At 38.3% G+C, this 20,204-nt stretch overlaps 1 protein-coding gene across 4 annotated transcripts in view; it reads right to left on the bottom strand.

The window, feature by feature from the left end:
- Positions 1-479: 479 nt before the first annotated feature.
- The window catches only part of mtbp (MDM2 binding protein), a 29,265-nt gene continuing 9,540 nt past the window's right edge, over positions 480-20,204 (bottom strand). The window contains exons 9-23 of one of the 4 annotated variants that reach the window (XM_087174829.1): positions 16,089-16,183; positions 15,621-15,687; positions 15,271-15,388; positions 14,611-14,790; positions 12,025-12,135; positions 9,776-9,934; positions 7,468-7,561; positions 6,785-6,943; positions 6,050-6,145; positions 5,644-5,907; positions 5,205-5,368; positions 4,082-4,194; positions 2,003-2,116; positions 1,025-1,090; positions 480-923 (exon numbers count right to left, since the gene is read on the bottom strand). In XM_087174829.1, coding sequence (XP_087030955.1) covers positions 885-923; positions 1,025-1,090; positions 2,003-2,116; positions 4,082-4,194; positions 5,205-5,368; positions 5,644-5,907; positions 6,050-6,145; positions 6,785-6,943; positions 7,468-7,561; positions 9,776-9,934; positions 12,025-12,135; positions 14,611-14,790; positions 15,271-15,388; positions 15,621-15,687; positions 16,089-16,183 — 1,839 coding nt within the window. In that variant the 3' untranslated portion in view covers positions 480-884. Of the gene's footprint in view, positions 924-1,024; positions 1,091-2,002; positions 2,117-4,081; positions 4,195-5,204; positions 5,369-5,643; positions 5,908-6,049; positions 6,146-6,784; positions 6,944-7,467; positions 7,562-9,775; positions 9,935-12,024; positions 12,139-14,610; positions 14,794-15,270; positions 15,389-15,620; positions 15,688-16,088; positions 16,184-20,204 lie in introns of all 4 variants that reach the window. The other 3 variants (XM_023409273.2, XM_023409272.2, XM_023409270.2) reach the window with 3 other exon arrangements.

Consider the following 20,204-nt stretch of genomic DNA (forward strand, 5'->3'; position numbering starts at 1 on the left):
TGACGTGGTGCCAGTAGAAAACAACTGGCTGTGAGTGCTATATCTCACCGTGGGCATGAAATCAGTCTGTGCCAAAGAGAAACGAGCACAAACAGGACAAATCTGACTGTCAGTGATAATCAGCGCTGCATAATGTGCTGCACTGCTCGTTGCTTTGTTTTCACTGTCTGAATAACAGCTACCATCCACACTGGGCTGTTAGCTGTCAGTGCTGATAATGTAATACATATTTCTTAGAGACAACACACATTCATGAATGTTTTCTCTAAAGACACACACACATATATGCATGCAAACATGCGCGCATGCACGCACGCGCACGCACGCACGCGCACGCACGCACGCGCACGCACGCACGCACGCGTGCGCGCACACACACACACACACACACACACACACACACACACACACACACACACACGCTTGCTTGCTTTCCCACTGGCTCAGGTTGTAATCAGGAAGCTATAATGGGCAAACAATAAGATTCAAGAACACTTTATTGTGTTTCAAAGACTAAAATATGAAATACAAAGATAAAATATGCACATTCATAAATCCATAAAATTATTATTATATGTAGAAACAAAATGAACAAGTGAGAGAGGATTTAAAATCATGTTTGAAAACAGCTACAAAGAAGAGAAAACTGCAACCTGAAGCCAACATCGAAGCCCTTGTGGCCTCTCAGTGACTGCAGTCAGAGCAGAGTGTACTATGTCGCCTTGTCTCAGTTTTTTTTTGTTTCAAGGCTCTAAAGTAGTGGGAGTAGATCATGGCGGATGAGCACAACACAACTGCAGAATTCAAAACATAAATCTAGTGACCTAGCACAGTTTTGGACAAAAACTGTCAAAAGTGTTTCCACTTATTCTTTAAGATCATCTTCACTTCTCTGAGGTCTTCTCCAGCACCCAGTCAATGACCTTCAATGATAGAAAATATGATTTTAAATGTGTGACTTTACAAAGTTCACTTTAAGGACACCTAAATCAAGTGGATAAGCCCTGTTTTTTGGTGGCATTACCTGTTTAACGTTGCTGCTAGCTGCCTTCTTCATCTCATCATGCAGGCCCCGAGAGGTCCTAAGATCCTGGGATCAAACACAGAAAATCACTCATATTGAAACAGTGAGATACAGTCACACGAGCTTCACATCAAACATTTTTGGTCAAAAATGAACTAATTTCCACTGGAGAGAGGACAAGTATACAATATGTATGAGGCTATAGTCAGTCAGTCGAATTATGCATTACTGGAAACCAGCGGTGGAAAATACATTTACTCAAGTACTGTACTTTAGTACAATTTGTACGTATTTTCATTTTCTACTACTTTACATGTCTACTTCAATACATTTCAGAGGGAGCGATTGTACTTTTTATCCCACTAAATTTGACTGACAGCTATTGTTACAAGAAATCTAAATAAAGAAAATAACCACATTATATCAAACACTCAAAACTACCAAACTGTGTATTAGCTCCATTTTGAATAGCTATAACATCAGAATAAATGCTAATGCATCAGTAATAATATAATTATACAATATGTAGAATAACACTGATAACTGGGCCTGTTATTTTGGATATTTTAAGTACATTGTGCTGATAAGATTGATGTACTTTTAACTAAAATTTGAAGGAAATCCTTTTACTTGTAAAAGTCAACTTTTTCATTGAATCACTGCTACGTTTACTGACTGTACATAAAACATCTGAGTGCTCTTCTCTCTCCACTGCAGACAATTAGGGCAGAGTTTATATTTTTATATTCTATCAAATAAAAAAACATCTGATTGGGCTTCAGAAGGATGCACAAAACAAATCAGATGAAAATGTGGGTATTGGGGAAATTGTTTCTACAAATTTCTTATTATTGAGTTAATTTGTTGTGAAGATCGATAACCAAACATAACTAATGTTCCAAACTGCAGCATACAAACAAAGAAAGTGTCAAATAAAAACCACAGTGCTGACTGTGTGTGGGCAGTAAAAAGACTAACCTTGAGATAGAATTTCGAGATATCAAACAGTCTTTTGCTGCAGGCCTCAAAGCACTCATGCTCAGCAGTGATCCCATGGTGTTTGAGTGCTTTAACTACCACCTCCTGCAACATCTGAGGACACAAAAGACACACACACACACACACACACACACACACACACACACACACACACACACACACACACACACACACTCTTTTGTATTAGCGCAATTGCGAAAACATTAAATCTAGTTCTGTTTATTCCCAAACCACCTAATGCTAAATCAGAGAAACTAATTTTAGCATGGCTGCTTTTTGAAAAGGAAAGGATGTCAAAATGTCTCGACTTTCGGGGGACGTCCTTGCACAGAACCTTTATGTTCACAGTGAGCTTGCAGGTAGAAACATACAAATATTTCACTGGTAGCGTCGACAGGGAAAACACATTCCTGAAATAAATAGATCCGCCTTTAATCTTGTCACAGCGACTGTTCTGAGGAAACACTATAAATTATTGTGAGGAATCAGTGGTGCCATTCAGTCTCACGAGGAGTAGAAAGGCAGCTTTTAATCTCTGTCCTGAATAAACTGCTATCATTATTTCTGAATAGGGCCAACTGTTCTTTCTCATACTTGGGTTTGGATGATAAGCCTGTTTGCATAGTAATCAGAAATCAGAACAAGTCAAGGTCGGGATGCAGATTGTGAGCTGTACAAGGGACAACGCGAAACAGCATGGCGGGGTGTGTGTGTGTACTCGTGCATGTGTCCATGTATGTGTTCCTGTGTGCATCCACTGTACGCGTGAAAAATGAGACAGGAAAGAGTGTGCGTGTGTGACTGTGGAGGCAGGCAGCAGGTGATATGGTAATAGTCTAGTTGTTAATGTGCTTCTGCCACAACATTATGATGCAACCCACACATTCACAGTGATCCCATGCAAAACATTTATCTTTGGTGGAGCTCTTCGAAAAATTCTCATCTGTCACAGAAAGCCTGTGTGAGTGCGCGCGCGTGCGTGCGTGTGTGTGTATTACACATTCAGTTGTTTTCAGATTTTAGGAGAAAAAGTAAAAGAATGTCTTTTTTAATTTGTTGTTAAACATGTGAATATACAGGAAAACGATGCTTAGTACAACTTGAGCTTATTTTTGTAACTCCAGCCTCCAGTTATTATGACATCGTACTTGCCAAAATAATCACTAAGATCCTGGTTGAGAGCAGAACCATCACTAAAACTTCCAAACATATAACTAGTTGTATAATATACTGTGATAGTAGATGCAAACTAATTCGAATTTACATCAAAAAATATTAACTAACTAGTATTAGTAACTACTGTTGCTTTCAGAGGGCACCTTGAACACAGCACTCCTGCCTTCATTAGCAGTTTTATTTTGCCCTAGCCACAAGGGAGCAACTTCAGCCTGTCAAACAGAGGTAAAGTGCCCACAGCAGGCAAACAAACCAGGCTCCTTGTCTGTTTGGTTCTAGATACTGTGGAGATGGTGACCCCAGCTAGTTGACCTACTGCAGTTCAGTTAATTTATGTGTGCTGAGATGTACTGTTAGGAGAAGGAGATAGAACAAGACCATAATGTTGAAAACTAATGGCCAGAAATGTGAAAATAAAACAAAGGTTGTAATAAACCATAATCCTTAAAGGAAACTTAGCTAACAAGGTGTAAAACTCATTTGTCTCTACACTGAAATTTCAATGCTCTGTGAGAGAAATCTTTATAAATGTGATGAAACCCTGTACTAATACGGTACAATGTGTGTTTAGTAATACATCATATGAAGTGAAATATATAAACCAAAAACCCTTGCACCTCTATTTCTTAGAGGTCCCCAATAAGGGCTTTTAATTCTTGTAAACTGCGTGAATGGTAAGGTACTTGAAATGCACAAACATGTGAGCTTGGCATACTATGATGAGAACTTGTTTCCATGGTTACAATTATTCTGAGTTATTCTTAAAGCATGGATGTATTTTTGTAAACACATCCATGTTTTTCATGGACACACATCCTAACACTTAATCACTGTATGTTTGATAATTACATTGAGGTTTAAAAAGAACACACACACACTCACCCTGTTGTGTTTCTGGGAGCGTGACTCTTTGGTAGGTTTGTCCTCTGTTTGCACATGATGTGTCTTCTGCTGTTGAGGTTTAGGTTTGTCAGCAGAGGGAATAGTCACCAAACCTGCAGATTAATGTCAGGAAAATTAACATTGGGGCATTACAATAAAGGCAACAAAAGAAAGCAATTATATTAACAAATATGATTAAAGCAAATTCACAAATAAAACAATGTGGTGCCAGATTTAGAGTAAAGGGTCTCTATAGTCAGGTTCCACTAATTTGTTAAAGACCACACAGGTGTTTTCACTTAATTTACCTAATTAGACCTGCTCTCAGGACTGACTCTGTCTCTCTGACTTTCTCGTTAGCTTTGCTGCACCTGTCACCTTTATCATTTTAATTGGTACATGGTGTTTGGTGACCTCATGTAAATCCCAGCCTAGCTCTGCCCAACACCAACCCAAGCCGAAGTCTAATCAGCCAGAATAGAAAACAACTGTGCGAGTGTGCGGGGCCTTTAAGTCTTAACAAATCTTCAACTGTTTCCAGCCTCATAAATTTTCAGGGTTGTGCAGTAAAACTGGCAGTTGTTTTTCACAGCAGACATTTTGACTTGTCGCAGTAGGAAAAGCACAGGTGTTATTAATAACATTAACAATTGCTCCGTTCTGTTCAAGTGTCTCAGTGAGCCAAGCCAGTGCAATAACTGGATCATTTCATTGGTAGCTTTTTGATGTTATAATCATATTTCAGAGAGAAAATTAACCCTTCAAAAATAAATTATTAGATTAACCAGAAACATGTACCACTTGTTTATATTACTTAACATATCTGTGTGAGAGAGGGATCAAAGGGATAAATCATGCTTTCAGTTCTCCAGATGATTTGTTACCTAACTATTGACTGTCTACTTAGCTCACCATCATGCCCCCTTTCCATAAACATGAATTAAGTTACATAAAATATATATATTTTTCACGATAATATGTAATGTTACGCAAATGTTATTTCTTAAATAGTCCTAACATTAAAACCATGCATGATGGCATGATTTGTTACAGTATGGGACAGAAAATGTAGAAGAAAGAGGAAATTATAGTCCCTTTCCATGAATATGTTTTTTTTTTTTACCTGAGGATGTCCGTCTTGTGGCTAAAGAGGAAGAAGAGCCAATGGAGGCAGATGTGGACTGGGATCTGCTCGGCTGCTGTCTAAGAGACCTAATGGCAGGATGTGTCCCACTGCTGCCACTGCTCTGAGAACAGAGGGAGTCGCTGCTCTCTGACTTCACCAGCCTGGATCATTCAGACAAACAGATGATAACACAAAGACAGTAACAGTTAACAACACTAAAGTTATGGCATTTTATGTAAACCATGAACCCAAGATCCACCAATCAATCAATCAATCAATCAAACACTCCACATCTTGCTTCTAACCAGGAGAAAGTGTTTTGAAGATTTTTTTTCTCAAGTCAAAGTCTTCTTTTCTTATTAATCATAAGTCATGTTAGACATCTTGACTTAAAGAACGGACAAAACAAACATAAGAACATTCACCATCATCATACCTCTTGCGAGGATAACCTCCAATTATGTCCGTGTCCCAGGACCTGCGCTTAAGTCGAGCTACATCAGCATTCTGCAGAGTCTCTCCGTCAGGCACGCTTCCTGGTTCTGACATCACAGCAGGGGAGGGGGCGGGACTAAGGGCAAAGGGGAGGGCACACGGCTCTTTGGAGCAGGTGGTTTGGGTCTCGTGCCGAATCAGACGGGACTGGAGCCGTACAAAAGCCTGGTCCCGATCCAAGGACCGTTGATTATCCAGGCAGAAACTAAATGAACAAATAAAATAAATTAAAAATTGTAACAATAAAAATAATAATAATATTACATTCAGAAATAATGGAGACTGATGTGGCTTCTAGTGAGAGGCTGAACTTCTGAATAGTCGCTGTACGCTTTGTAGAAACTTACTCTATGCCGTGATAATGCGAGGCTGAGGCCTTGTTGAAGGGCATCTGGCTGACTCTCCGAGGAGAGAGGTCTGGTGACAACTGAAACACATTATTACTGAACAGAAAGAGAGTGCACAAGGACAGATGAGTAGAAGTGGGGAATAGAGGAAGAAAAGGGGAGAAAAAAATGAATAAATAGTTTGTCAAAGAAAATGTTTTCTCAATTTAATATTCTCTTCATTAAACTACAGAAACATAGTGTACTAATCAAAACAAACAATTTGGTGACAGAATTATTAGCTCTACTGGAGGACTGTTCTGCTCCAGAATTTTTAAGAAACTGTTAAAGGCTAATGATCATAGTCAAATCCTCATTATGGACTAGTTAAAATTATGTCATTCCGAACTATCTTAGAAATAAACCCACACTGTTATACTGTTTACCTGACTGCAGTATGTGTATGTTCATGTGAAAATGTAGTGAACATCTTTCTGCACTGAGTCAATTCATTCATGTCCATCTTTGTTTATAAAACTATCTGGTACTCTGTTTCTGTTGCACCCTTGTCTGGCTGTAATCCTGTCTGCTTGTGTGTGTGTGACTGCCTCTGTCGTTATGTTTGTCTGGTTATGTCTGTCTAAGTGAAAGCCTAGATATATGAAATTTAATTCAGTTAATCCAGCCATCTGATAAACTTTAATCTGATGTGAAGGTGCTACTCAGCATGGAGTGAGAGAGGAAGACTGAACCTACCCTCTATTGATAGTCAGTGGTTGTAGCTCTGCAGTAGGCAAACCATCAGATGTGAAGTGTTTCAGAAGCTCTTTGGCGTCTAGTAGAGCAGAGGAGCCCTTTTGACCGTCTTTAGGACCAAGCAGGCTGTCACTCGAGCCTGGACCTAACAATCCAAATCTAAGACACAAAAAAATATAGTGATTAGATACCGTACAATAAGAATTAAGACTCTACTTGGGGCAGAATTGGCCAAACAAAGGCACTATCCTAAGTGGGGCTGTGTGATATTATATAGATTGTGTGATGATTGAAAAATGTCTATTGTTTCATTCTATGCTCTATCCTTTATATCATTTTGTCACAAATCACACTGTATTTCATCATTTGGACGATACTTTGCATTCTTCCACACGGCACAGATGCAGACAGGAAATTTGCATGAAGGCAACAAAACCAAACACCACCTTTCACCACCTATGCAAGAATCGTGTCAGATAGGATAAAAACAGTCAAGGGATGAAAGCCACAAAAGTAAAGACACAAACAAATGGCCCCAATTTACACAGTATATTTACATTTGATTTGACATAAAATGTACTATATTATAATATGTATTGTTATCTGGATATGAAGAGACTTGTATCAGGATATGAGATTTTGGCCATGTCACACAGCCCTAACCCATAGTAGCTTCCACTTACCTCCTCTTCTGTCGTCTCCTCTGCAGGTTCTCTATGTTGTGGAGGACACTCCTCTCAGGCCAGTCAGATGGCTGTTGGAAAATGGTCTGAAAACCTACAATGACAAAACAACAAAGCTCACACTTGCAGAATTAGATAAGGCCTGTTTACAGTACTTAAAGTGGAAATTCTCTTTAACAAGAATGTGTTGAGAGCGATTCTAGTGGCATGAAACGTTGTTGTATGACGGCAATGCAGTGATTGAAAATATGACTAATAGTTTAAAAAGCTGACTTATTGACTCCCTCTCCTTCAAAGCCTTAATTAGCTGATCTCCATTAAAAGTGCAGTCACAGGGTGCTTCATTTTATAAATTTTATAAACTAAAAGTACACTGCGCACCCAATGGGTTTAATACTAAATGAGCCTTCAAGTTGTCAAGTTCTGTTGGCTTTAGTTGTCTCACATTAACATGTCTAAAATACCAAGTAATTATTAATTGTTCAGCCTCTGATGCTTTTATGTGGGTTGGTGCTGCTTGAACCATAAGCTGGAGCTCACAGTAGTTGATGTGATGAAAGAGAAGAGGAGGGAGTTATAAATTATTTTAAACACACCTTATCACAACACCTTAAGGGAAATGAAGTTCAGCACTGCAGGGAAAAATCAGTAAGACTTTGTACATTTTAGAACAGTGGAGAGACTACCCTGCCCATTTTGAGCATTTTCTAACAGCAACAGTGGAGTGTGGTACAGGCATTTATAAACAAACCTACTGTGCCCAATCTATCATAACGGCCAATAATGTAGGCACGACGTACTGTGTGATGGACTGCAGGAGTTATTCCAGTTTTCACTTGAGCCAGGTCAACAGACTGAACTCTTGGCAGACGAGACCCTGAATAGATTAAATCTCAGCATCTCAACTATCAGCATATCAGCAACTCTGCACTTTTCTTATGTTTGGGCAGGAAGATTATATGTTATCTCAAGAAGGACAGAAATGTGATAAATGTGTACATAACAGGTTCCCTGCCGAGACGAGGATGTTCTCTGTACCGTAATGGCCTGAGGACCAAAGTATATTATATGGGGAGACTGAAGTTCTCCGGCAGTTTGACAGCTCACACAAAGTCGTTCACACCTTTGGGCGATACAGACACAAAACTGCATGACATTCTTTATGGATTGTAGAAGCTATTTATTGCTGTATGTGACGTCTCTGGACCAGAGGGTGTGAACGTGTACATGTGTACACCTTTACAGCTATCATTACTTTTGCTTTTGAAGCTTGCTGCCTCAACCCTTTCAAACTTCAAGTATGTCCTTTGAGGTTCTGGACAGCTGATACATATAACTGGCACAGAACTTGATATCAGGAGGATGCACACAAATTCCATGATGTGGACAAATGGCAGTTTTGCCGGTAAAGACACTGATCTATTCTAAGACTATTACACTCGCTGAGACGATGCCTGAATCTAGTAGCATAGATAATTACACAATAAACATTACGATGGACAACGTTGTGCTGAGACTCCAAAAATAATTGGCAAACAATGTCACAGCATTTATGACATGAAAACTGTAGGTCTATTAGCCCCACAGCTATACTTTGAAAATCAGCACCGCCCTCACTGTGCACATGTAGCTCTAGCTGCAGGCCTGGGACCTGTTTTATTGCTAACAATTTATTTGCGCATTATTAGCTGGCATTGTTTCCTAAAACTGTCATCCTATGAATGTGCATGTAGTGAATACTGATGTACTGCTGTGTATAACTTCATGGTCAAGTCAAGAATATTGTTTAGGTAAATGTGTGAACTAACATGAGTTGTTGATGTCATTTTTGGATTTTTGCACACAGTTTTGTAAGATTTCTTTATAGTGTTCACTCGGAGTACATCTTTAGATTAATAATATAGGGCTAATTCACATCTGCAAACCCATAATATGAGTACAATGAGCTTTATCTATGTGCACAGATTGAGGCAGGTGACCAGGTCTTTCTGTCTCATTTTGTTCTTGAACCTCCTGGTTTACAACAAAATCATAAGTCAGACTGTAATTACAAGCAGCCGAGTCGGAAAAACAAACAAACAAACATTCATGTCAGCATCCTAGCTGTAATTCTAACAACGGCGATATTTTCCACATATCTTATTATGCAGGAAAAGATGTCTTTGTGATTTAGGTTTTTCATTGTGTTTATGTGACAAAGATTGACCAGCCTACTGACAAATTTTCCACTGTTTGCTTCTAGTGTGGCTTTGAGCAGATGTGAAAATACAGTTGGCTTGTTTTTTTTTGTCTCTTTCTTCTTCCATACCTGAGGCCCTGGCAGTCTCCTGCTCGTGTGTCAGACAGGTGTCAGCAGAGGGCAGAGTGGAGTCAATCATCTTCAGATATTGCTCCCTGGCCAAACTCAGAATGACCTTCAAGTCGTTGACTGGTATTGAAGTTGAGGCTGATGCTTCTTCTTTCTGTCCTGGAAACACAAGCAGAGGCTGGTTTTCATTTTGGCGACATTTTAGATTGAGCTTATGGCTCACTGGCAAACTTACAGCTGGTGGAAGATTTTGGCATCAGTGTTAATGTTACATAAAAAGTGAGCTTATGATTGATTGTCTTCCAAAACAGAAGTGTATTCCTTTAATTAGTTTCAGTTTTAATTTAAAGCTGCACTGGGTAATTACACTTTGGTAGTCTCACATAAAAGAAATGCATAGGGCTGTTATGACATCATAAAGGGCGAAGGTGAGCTGTTGAAATGATATGTGGACATTTTTATAGTTTCTCTCTATAAAGCAACAATTTGGCCAAACAGTTTTATGTAAAAGAGCTTCATCAAATGTTAAACTTTGTTACCACCAGCATAAATGTATATGTAAACTCAAAAAAGAAACTTTTTATTTCTAGTTCACGTATCTAAGGTTAGTTTAGTAGTAAAATACTGAAGATGTTGAGTATTTCTTGCATATCAACAGAATCTGCATAGGGACGTGGGTATAATGGAGAAATGAAAGTTGAGTTTGATGTCCACGGAAATGGAAAAAGAGAAACATTATAACTGAAGTCCTTCGTTCACACATGCATCAGCTTTTATACTTATGCAGCAGAGACACAGACTGGTTACAGTCTATGAGATGAAGACACCCATGATGGTGCTCTTTCTCTCGATCTCTCACTCACACACACACACACACACACACACACACACACACACACACACAATCAGAAAACTTCAGTGCTTCTAAGTTTTGCAACTTATAAGGACATGCCTTTTTCCAATTTAATGCCAAGTCAGAATATATTGCGATGAATTTCATTAAGGCCTGTGGTCTGTCAGGCCTCTTCATTCTGCTCACGGCCTTTTCAAAGAATAGTCCTAACACTTTTCCTCAAGTCTGAAGAATTTCACTCCACTTCCTTTAATCTGGATCCACTCCACTGGTGTTCCACTATCTTTGCTTGCCAAGTAGACATTATGTGGGTTTGTAAAATAATGATATTTCAACAGTCTTTCTATGCACCAGCCTGTGCTGAGGGATGGAAAGAGGCGTGAGTTTACACTGATGACAGATCAAGAAGTTTCAAGAATCTCTTCCCTCCATCTCTTTGTCTCAGGATATAATGTATCTTAAAGACTGTTGATCTCAACTCTATTTATATTAAACAAGCAACACTGAGGACTCCTGTCAAATAATTTTTTTCTACCTGTTGGTAACTGAATAAAACAAACACATATAGTGAGTACCACAAGTGGATTAGCACATCGTCTTGCTTCACTAGTTTTATAGAAAATATTTTTTCAATTATAAAGGGCTGCAACTATGGATTGTTTTCATTGTTAATTCATCTACCAATTATTTTTTCAATCAATTAATAAAATATCGTATGTCAAAATGACATTTAATTTTCTTGTTTTGTGCAACCAACAGTCAAGTGTTCATTCAAATTTTTAATATGTAAATATTTGGCATTTTTGCAAAATTACCGGAATGATGAATCAAGTATTTAAATAGTTTCCAGTTTTTTTGGAGATCGACAAAGAGCTTGAGCAAGCATCCCTTTCAGGCCAAGTAACATTATCAAATTCGTTTTATTACCCTTTTATTACCTTTATTACCCCTGATGAAGATACACCACAGACATTAGTTAGGTGAGAAAAATAATATAAATCTGTTTTGTGACAATTCTGTTCCCATAAAACTTCCAAATCAGTTATCTCCTCTACTGTGCTGTCAGGGGGTTGTTTCCCTCTCCTGCTTGGGGGAATATTTTGACTGACATATTTTAATGAGCTTAAGATGCTGTGTTGAGGGCTCGTCTGTGGTTATTATGCAACTTTAACATACAAGCAATTAGTTAAAGCACAACAGTAGCTCTAAAATATATCTATATCAATTGTGATATATTGTGATATGAATTTGTGATGAAATCTGTCTGGCTAGACAGTTTGCAATCATTTGCATTATTGTCAACATAATGCTCAGCTCTATACCTTTCTTCCTCAGAACTACTATATATTCTGGGATTCATTTTCCATTTCAGGAGCTCTTTAAATGTTGTACTCACTGAGATATTCTTTGAGTACCAGAGTCTGAACCTGGGTCACCTTCCTCTCTCTCTTCAGCAGGCTGTCTCCTTGGAGACAGGGCAGAGGGCGGAAGATGTCGCCTACAGCTCCTGCTGATCGAAGAGAGACACTTAGTAATAGGGAAAAAACAGAATGATGAGATAATTTGCAAACCTCAATTGTGTATTGTTTGGAATGGGACTCGCTGAACATTTTGATTTTGTTCTAGTTGGATCAGGGGCAACAGAGAGGTTTATGGGCACTCCACCCCTTAGTCAGTTTACTTCAAATATTTGAAAAACAATGTGAAAAAAAAAAACTTAACTTAAATATCCTTTGAATGATTTCAAATCCCTAAACCACCACATACCCCGGAACCCAGACAGCACCTAAGCCCTATGAAAACCTGGGAAAAACCCTGTGACTGACAGTCTGGATATCTCAGCCTCTGCAGCTTTGAAATTGACCAATCTGTTTCACGTAAATCCCTGAACTTTATGGAAGACCAATACATTACTGGATTACCCTCTAACAGCGAAATTTGCAATATTGTGGTTTGAGGATGATCCCAAAGGCAAATCCCTTACACTAGGGAAAGTACTGGCATAACAAGCTTGAAGCTGAATCTTTGAAATTGTTATTGGTTTCACATGGCTGACAAAAATTGATATTCTACTGCCTTCTTAAATTTCCTATATACTAACACAGTATTCATACTTAGACGCTTGGATACATAACACCATCAATTAGACACAAAATCACACTGGTGGAATCACTCACAACTCTGACATATGCAACATGTGATTAGGGTTTCAAGGAGACTATGCTTCATTTTAAAGTAAAGAGGCTAAGAACAACTGGATTAGTAAACAATAACAAAAAGATACACACCTATGATTATTGCTCCAATATGTAAATGGATGGTTGATGAATTACATTTTACAAAGGTGTATTGATATACTTTTGTTCAGGTGCAACAACCTTCAAGGGTGCATTTTAAGACTTTCATTTTGACTGAAAACTCTGCCGTGACATTGCCACAGTTAGGGCACCTTTTATAGTCCTGCTCTGCATTTAAAAATATTTCAAAAATGTCTCCTGAAGGTTGCATGAAATGTTAACAGCAGGGAGTCTCAGGAGGAAACCCCACAATAGGTCTCTTGAATATCATATAAAGCCAAAGAACATTAAAGGATTTTCATCACAAAAGACGCTTTAAGTTTAAGGAACAAAACAACCAACAGCGTGAGATTTCCATTTCCACAAATGTCCATTCATCAATCTAGTCCCCTACAAACAGGACCAGTCCACCACCCAACCATCTATACATTCACTCTATTCCTCCTCCTCCTATCAATACCCTTTCTCACTCCTTCGCGTCTTTAATTGATTGTTCTTATTTAAGTGACAAAGATGAGAAAAGCCTTAACAGAACAGTCACAACTTTCCAGTGCTGAGAGGAGGGAGAAGAAGAAGTGAAGAAGGAGGAAGAGGTGGCAAAAAAGAGACATGCAGCACAAATGAAGAAAATCTCTTGAGTCAGAAATAGCCAATAGCATTGAAGACTATCACTTTTTGTAACACAGGCTAGCCTGATGAACAAGGACAGCTCCTCAACCTCTGTCAGTGAAGCCAGAAGGGCTTCTACTCCAATCAAGCTGAGCAGCAGCTTTAAGAGAACAGGATGTTTGAAGGGCTTTTCTTGTGGCAGAGAACAAATTACTTCTACGTGTTCCAAGGCCTCCAAATGCTGACAAAATACTAGTGCTCTCTAAATTTGATTACAGTACAACAGAGGTTTTCAAACTGTGAGGCGTACATGGAGAAACATGAGTCAAAGATACTGTGTGAGGTGGAAGAGACATGTGCATGCTGGTGTTCTAAAAACAACAGGAAGTTAGTTATTGTCGTGTGGACTGTTGATTTGTCCTGCTCACCAACACGGACAGACTACGACACAGAGCTTAAGGTAAATAAAACCCTTAGTGTAAACAGTTGTACTCCACTGAGTTCTCAAATCTGATCACACAGACCTGACACATATTAAATTCACTTACACTTTCCAAGGATACCATTATCTCTGATGTCTATTGCTTATAAAAGTTCAATAAATCCACTTAGAGATCATAGAAAAAAAAGACACTCAGAAACTCACTTGAGAATGAGTTATCTTCAGTAAAGTAGTAAAATCAAAGTAATGCAGTGATAGTTGCCTGTTACATCCATGGGTACATTGCAAAGAGGAACTGCTTACAGCTAATGTGGCATACTGTTAAGAGTGCCAATTTGCCAAAACATAAGCAAATATAAGCAAAGATTTAGGCAAAGGTGTCTTGACTTTAGGCAGTGGTAGCCTTTGAAAACCCCTGCAGTACAACATTAGGACATAAGGAAGTTAGATAAAGGTTTTTGTCAAGCTCTTGCTCACTTTCTCAAATAGACTCTTAGGTCCAAGATACTGCAAATCAACAGGTAACAGATTAAAGTGACACCTAAACATCCACAGTGACACACACAGAGAAACAGACACACACACAGAAACACACACACACACGCATCTCTATGAACATGACAACATAATATACCTGATGATGACAGAGACTTCTCTTTCAGCAACCTGGTGACGGTTGCCATGGCAGCCGCTCCATTAATTTGACTGTCTGAGTGCAACATCCTGACCCTGCAGGCTCCACACCCAACATCGTCTGAGCCCTGGACCAGCAGGAAGTAGTGAGCGCTTTCACCCTTCACCTCTACGTCAGGCGCTACTGTGTGAGAAAGGAGGGACAGAGGTTACATCAGGAGTTACTCGACAGCAGAAAAATACTGTTATATAACTCATTTTGTTGTATAATAGTCTGCTGCTCCCTTTGAATAGTTTTTATCTTATTCTGCATACGTTTCTACTCTATAAATTGCTGGTCAAGTGCATTATTATAGAACTTATCCCTGCTGTCATTTTTTCTTATTTTTATTTTTTTCTACTTGCGGGAAATCCAATTTCCCCATGTATGGCATATTAATTATACCTTCTTTTATATTTTTTCTCCTGATCCTTCCAGCAGTTTTCCAAATTAAGTCCCATTTCCAAATCTGCTTCCAATAGAAGGTTTTATTATAATGAATATAAGTGTAGTCCTAGTTACCAATCTATATCCCTACAGAAGACGATATAGCTCCTCTCTTTTGCTGCCAGTCATCCATTTAATGAGGTAATGAAAAGGGCTCAAAGAGAAATGTTTTACCAGGTAAGGACTTTGGTCTCCTGGCTATAGATTCCCTCCAGCGCTGGGAGCTGAGTTGGCTGGCTGTGGGCTGAGCGATGGGGGTGACTATACATGACAGGCTGAACAATGCTCCAACCTGGAGATAGAAACACAGTCAATAAACCTAAACACACAGTCCCCAAGTCCCATAAATCACACACAAGATGAATCTTGTATCTATCTTCTATGTCTGATATACATTTGCCTGTAGACTAAAGAAAACAGATTCTCCTTGTCAAGGAAAAACCTTCCTTCTTTGCTTCACTCGAAATTACAACTTTCTACAGCAGACTTCTGTACATATAAGAGTACAGCTCATGGGCATATACCTCTCCACGCAGTGACCTCAGCTGGTCCAATAGGAGTTTAGCCTTAGCTGACTTCCCACACAGACCTCTGTTTGTTAGTCGTTAAGGAATAGTACAATATTAGCGAACAGAAGCTACCAACCACATTTTGACAGGAAAATTAATTGTGAACATTTGCAATAAAAAGCTGCAATTTTTAGAATATCAATATGCATAATATATATTAACAGTCAGTTTTATTATGATACCTATCAAATACTTTACTTGTGACATTATACTACATGGTATTAATATACTAAAATCTGAACATATGGCGTAGATGTTCCACACATGCAGGTTCATTTAAATGTGGATTGAAGTAAAAGTGATGTTACTTTAGTTTTCTTTTTAAGTGCACAAACACACACACAAAAACACACACAAAAACACACACACACACACACACACACACACACACACACACACACACACACTTCGAAACGAGGATACAGTTCAAAGTGGGTGCTGGACATCAGAAAGCTGGGCAGGTCTAACAGATTAACCAGCTGAACCAAGTCCAAAACTGGTGTGTAGTAATGACAGACCTGCAAACTCAAGACAGACAGAGAGAAGGTGGGTGTGGAGAGAATGAAATAACGAAAGAAACAAACACAGAGAAGAAGACAGTTATTTACATTATCAATTAATCCATCAATTATTTTCTGTAATTGATTGATAAAATGTCAGATCAAGTATCAACAGCCAAAGGTGAGGTCTTCAGGTGCTGTGTTTTGTCTGCCCAACAGTATAAAACACAAAGATAATCAATTTACAACAATATTAATCATAAAAAAAACTAAGAAAGGCAACAAATCTTCACATTGGAGAAGACGAACCAGAACTGATAAATGACTTACAATACTTGTTGATTAACCTTTCGTTGACCTACTAATCAATTATTTCACAAATTGTTTCGGTATTAATAAAAACCTCAACACATCTTTTGTTTTGTCACACACACACTAAAGCCTTACTCACATTAAAAAAGGCCTACATTCAACAGTCTGTCCTAATTATCTAATGATCTTGTTATGTTATAAGAAAATCAATAATATATAAATCATTTGCCACATAGAAAAACAGGTCATTTGCATATACAGACATTTACAGGAATACAGAGCAAAGCCTGAAATTTCAATCTCATAATTTATTGAACTGGAACAAAAATGAAGTGCCGACCTATTTCTGAGAGAGTCCTATAGATTAAGAGCAGATGAAGATTTTAATGAATACTGGTTGAATTCCTACTTTTGCTGGCAAGATAGGAAAGTTTATTACTCCCTTGTCCAACCCAGTGAAGAGTCTGACTAATGTAGTGGCCTGAAGAGATGAGCCAAACAGATCATTAAAACCTCCAATATTTAATTGTCCTCATTACTTACAACCACTTGAAATGATCCGTTGTAATGGTTTAAAATTGCATATGCCTGTGGTTTAAATGTTTTTGCATGTTTAAACATGACTCAGTATGCAATTACTGTAAAAGTGACTTCATACAGATTGCAGTGGTGCTCTTTTTTCTTGGCAGGGGCATTACCTATTATTCTCACTCATTTCTTTTACATAGATTGTTGTAATCTAGTCTCATGTGTGCTTTCCCCTGTACATAGTTGAGCACAGAAGCCTTCATAGAGCTACACTGACGGTATTTTCAACAACATATATCTTATATTCTGTACTACTTTCATGTCCAGAGGTAAGGGTATAACACATTAGGCAGCAACAAGTAATTGTAAATGTTGCTGACCAAAAAATAAATAAATTCTAGCAGTTACCAAATGAGGGATAACTTTTAATGCATGTTAAAATGCTCAGGAGTGGAAGAAGTGTGAAAGTTGTAAAGAAGATTTGGTGAGAAAACTGTTTAAATCCCAAAAGAAAGAGTAAGGTGAAACTCTTCCCCTGCCTTGACAAACACGGTTAAGGCGTTATTAAAAAGAGACACTCCAAGAGACTTAATGTCACCGATGGAAGAAGTTGTAGAGCCGTTTAATCTGTGAGAGAACATTCATTACAGAATAAATTTAGAAGAACAAAAAGGGTATCTGTGACATGATTCAGATGAATTACTGCCATATATGTTTTGAAACGTGTGGAATAGATGTACAGTTTACATTTAAATTTAAATCTGCGGCGTTTGAAGTGTTTGCATCATTGTGGGCGGTGCTGAAGCTCAACGAACAGAACTGTACTATGTTAATATTAACTTATAGGATCAATATGAAGACACACCTTGATATTAAGTATTTAATCATGTGCATTAGCTACAATTACACCAACATTAGCGCAAAAGCAGTTTTTTTAAACCGCGGATAACAAAATGTTAATTAATTAATTAATTAATTCCTTAACACTGCCTGACAAGTTTGCCTTTCTGTTCGGACTGAGAGAACGCAGACACACAACTGCAGACAGTAATGTCATCACATGCAGTTACAAAGCACAGCAAAAGGTGTAGCCACAGTGATTCTGGTTTAATAGCACCGTGCTAGGCAGGTGACAGGTCTGTGTCACAGCGTGGAAATTAGCATGTTCACCCAGATGTCATATTTACATTGAAGCTGGAATAAATACCCATGTCTGCCGCAGAGTCATTTGACCTGCGACTGAATGGCTGATTTTACCATTTCACACTGAAGACAAAAGCCAGATGTTAGTGGGTGTTAGCAGGTTTTTTGTCCAGTATAAATGAGGCTTTAATTGAATTTCTCAAAACAAGCTACTATATAATATATCACAATACTAGATTTAATATGCTAACATTTAATATCATTATATATTATCTAATAATAACAATAATAATAATAATAATAATAATAATAATAATAGACAACCATATTACAAGTATGTGATACAAGCATTCCTATACTTCATACTTGCCTGCAGGTTGTTCCTAATGTGCAGTAAATTTCCTAAATCTCACACTGAACAAACACCTCTTGTTTGGTGGTCACACAGCACAGTGTGGCCTCTCTGGCCACTGAGCCTGTGTGTGTGCGTGTGTAATTATCACAGCAGTCCCTCCTGACAGTGAGGAGGCCTAATAGTTTTTGTCTGAGCATAGTTTAGATTGTGTATGTGTATGAGTGTGTTACAGAGCCAGTTATCCCAGCAGTGCGGAGTTGTGATAGTTTTGTTGTCCTCAGAGTTTTTTGGTTTTTTTTTATTGTGTGCCAAGACAATCATCGCCATCTGCTTCTCTGTGCAGGGATCTGATTAGATCACACAACACACACATAAACACTGTCTCACTCTCCATGGACACATTAATGAGTACACACACCTTAACTATGGAAATCTGCTGTGTTAACACAAACACTCACTAACGGATGCCAGACAAAAACTCACAAAGCAGACAATGGTTAAGATAAACACAACACAAAGGTATCACTACTCTTGCCTGAGGAACTAATGATTCTTTTCAGTATTTCTTTAATGTGTACAACCGCATCCTCTCAACCAAGTGTCTTTAAAACTAATCTAATTCATGCTAATAAAGGCTGTGTGTGTGTGTGTGTGTGTGTGTGTGTGTGTGTGTCCCATATCTGGCCATTACTTCTTGGGCAGAGCTACTGTGTGGTTTCATTGTTATGAATATTAATCTACATAAGAAAACTCATTACAGAAATATACCAACTGTTATAAAAGACCTTGTCTCACAGACTACATTCTCTGTACAAATACAGCTTTTACAAAGTGCACAGCCACCACAATACAAACATACAACCAGAGCACATCTTCTCCACACAAAGGTACACACACTCATTATAGCACCCCAAACTCAAAGTATGCATCAGGTTGACAGGGATGCCATTAGGTTTGCAAAATCTTTAGTCAAAAAACCAAAACAGTGGAGGAATTAAAATTTTTCAAACTAGATGAAAGTTAAGTTAGTTAAGAGACGCCACTGGCATCCCTAGAGCCATGCCACGAGTTCCAGCTCCCCTATTGTGAGGATTTGAAGATTTTCTCTGTTTCATTTCATTGCAAACTGACTATCTTTGGCTGTTGGAGTGTTGGTCGGACAAAACAAGTGAAACATGAAGACATCAACATGGACTCTGGGAAACTTTTTTTCTGACATTTAATAGAGCAAATGATTAACTGATTAATTAAAAAAAGCTATTACACACTTTTAGTAGAGTTCAGTTATCGCTGGGTTTAATTAAATTCAAGAGAACTGAAATTTAAAAGCAAAAATATATGTATTGCAACTACAATGTCTGACAATGTTCTCCTGTTGTGATTAGTAAGAGCTTGAAGAAGTAGTTCTGACATAAGGTCATATGAGTCACTCACTGTCAATACTAGATACATGGACATCAACTGAGGCTGCACACTGCGTGGATGGAGATATCACAGCGAGCTGACAGCTCACTCTAGTTTCTCAGGACCAATGAGTGACTCATATCAGCTTTAACACAAATACCTGTGAGCCACTCTATCAAAAAAAGAGGAGGAAAAGATAATTGAATAAAGACAAATGGATCTTGGCTGAAACATTAGTGCTAAATGAAGGTAAGGATAGCCCTATAAAGTACATAAAATTTGGCGAAAAATTATGTA

This window comes from Seriola lalandi, unplaced genomic scaffold, assembly GCF_002814215.2.
Source record: "Seriola lalandi dorsalis isolate HSWRI2012SDOR001 ecotype SW California unplaced genomic scaffold, Sedor1 jcf7180002054387, whole genome shotgun sequence".
Classification (NCBI taxonomy): domain Eukaryota; kingdom Metazoa; phylum Chordata; class Actinopteri; order Carangiformes; family Carangidae; genus Seriola; species Seriola lalandi.